This window comes from Zeus faber (genome assembly GCF_960531495.2).
Source record: "Zeus faber genome assembly, chromosome: 4".
Lineage (NCBI taxonomy): Eukaryota > Metazoa > Chordata > Actinopteri > Zeiformes > Zeidae > Zeus > Zeus faber.
Window position 1 is genome coordinate 26,593,843 of NC_137191.1, and position 1,283 is coordinate 26,595,125.

General features: G+C 51.5%; 1 protein-coding gene across 1 annotated transcript in view; it reads right to left on the minus strand.

Moving 5' to 3' along the window:
* The window catches only part of septin9b (septin 9b), a 69,050-nt gene extending 68,059 nt beyond the window's left edge, over nt 1–991 (minus strand). The window contains exon 1 of the mRNA XM_079999149.1: nt 909–991. Coding sequence (XP_079855275.1) covers nt 909–930 — 22 coding nt within the window. The 5' untranslated portion in view covers nt 931–991. The remainder of the gene's footprint in view (nt 1–908) is intronic.
* Between the last annotated feature and the right edge of the window lie 292 nt (nt 992–1,283).

The window sequence follows — 1,283 nt, forward strand, 5'->3', positions numbered from 1 at the left end:
CAGATGTCGGCAATCACACACACACACACACACACACACACACACACACACACACAACGTGCTCATCTGGCAAAATGTTCCTCAAATGGATCCGTTTTGTCCACGAAGAACAAATCATATTAGCTGTGACTGCCTCCGATCATTTTGAGCACCGTGAGCCTTCTTCTCCGTCATTTGCAGCTTTAATCTGGGCCAACGCTGCCCTGGCAACCCACGTGTGATAGCGCCGTACCGACTTGTGATAGCAATGACGGGAGGATTTCCTCCATGCTTTCCAAGGATCAACCACGCCACCAATCTGGGTCAGTCCCGAATCGGGAGTTGGGAGTCCCGACCACGGAGGCGCTCACCAACCCCCCCCACCCCCAACACCCTCTGCCGTGGAAGATTGAGCTTCCTCATTCTGACAGTTCATGAAATGTGTTTGTGTCATTTTTGCTCCGCCTTTCGGGCTACACTTCAAAGGAGGAAGACACAGTCGATTTTTTTTGTCCGTTTGTTTGTTTTAAAAGCATCCACCAGCCTCCAACCGAGCCAAAAGTCAAGTCAGCGGGCCTCGGAAGAGAAACGTTTTTTAGGACGTTAGCGCCAATTAATCCGAGTTGGACGGATGGAGAGGAGGCAGGGAGGGACAGAAAAGCACGAGAGAGAGAGAGAGAGAGAGAGAGAGAGAGAAACTCAGACGGACAGACCCTCAGAGGTCAGTCCCCCCCCCCCCACACACAACTTTCCCCCGTGGACCCACAGCAAAGCCAGCGAAGTCCAGGATGTTTGGCACTGGCCACCCCTTCTCCAGACTTCTTCCCTTTCCACGTTTACAAAGGTGATACGACCCGACAGCTCTCTCAGTGGTTAAACTCTCGTCAGAAGTTTGTAGAAAGCAAGAAAGAAATGTGGCAAAAACTTACCGGCTATTCTGTCGCGCTCCATTTACTCGGTCTCTACCTCCGGCGGCCACATGTAATCTCTGCTTTTTCCTCTCCTCTCCACCCTCCCTCTATCACTTTTTTTTTTTCCCGGAGACTTCCCCTTTTTCTCCTGACTTAGTCACTTTGTCCCTACGTGTTCAGCCCTCCCTCTCTCTCTCTCTCTCTCTCCCTCCCTCTCTCTCCCTCTCTCTCCCTGGCTTACTTCTTCCCCTGTCTCAAGTTTTTAATGCCTTCAATCTGCTGGAATAACAAGTGAACGGGGTGCACGGCCATGTGCTGGTCATATGGAGCTCCCCTTCTCTCCCTTTCTCTCTCTCTCTCTCTCTCGCTCTCTGGATCCGTGTTTTCATTTGG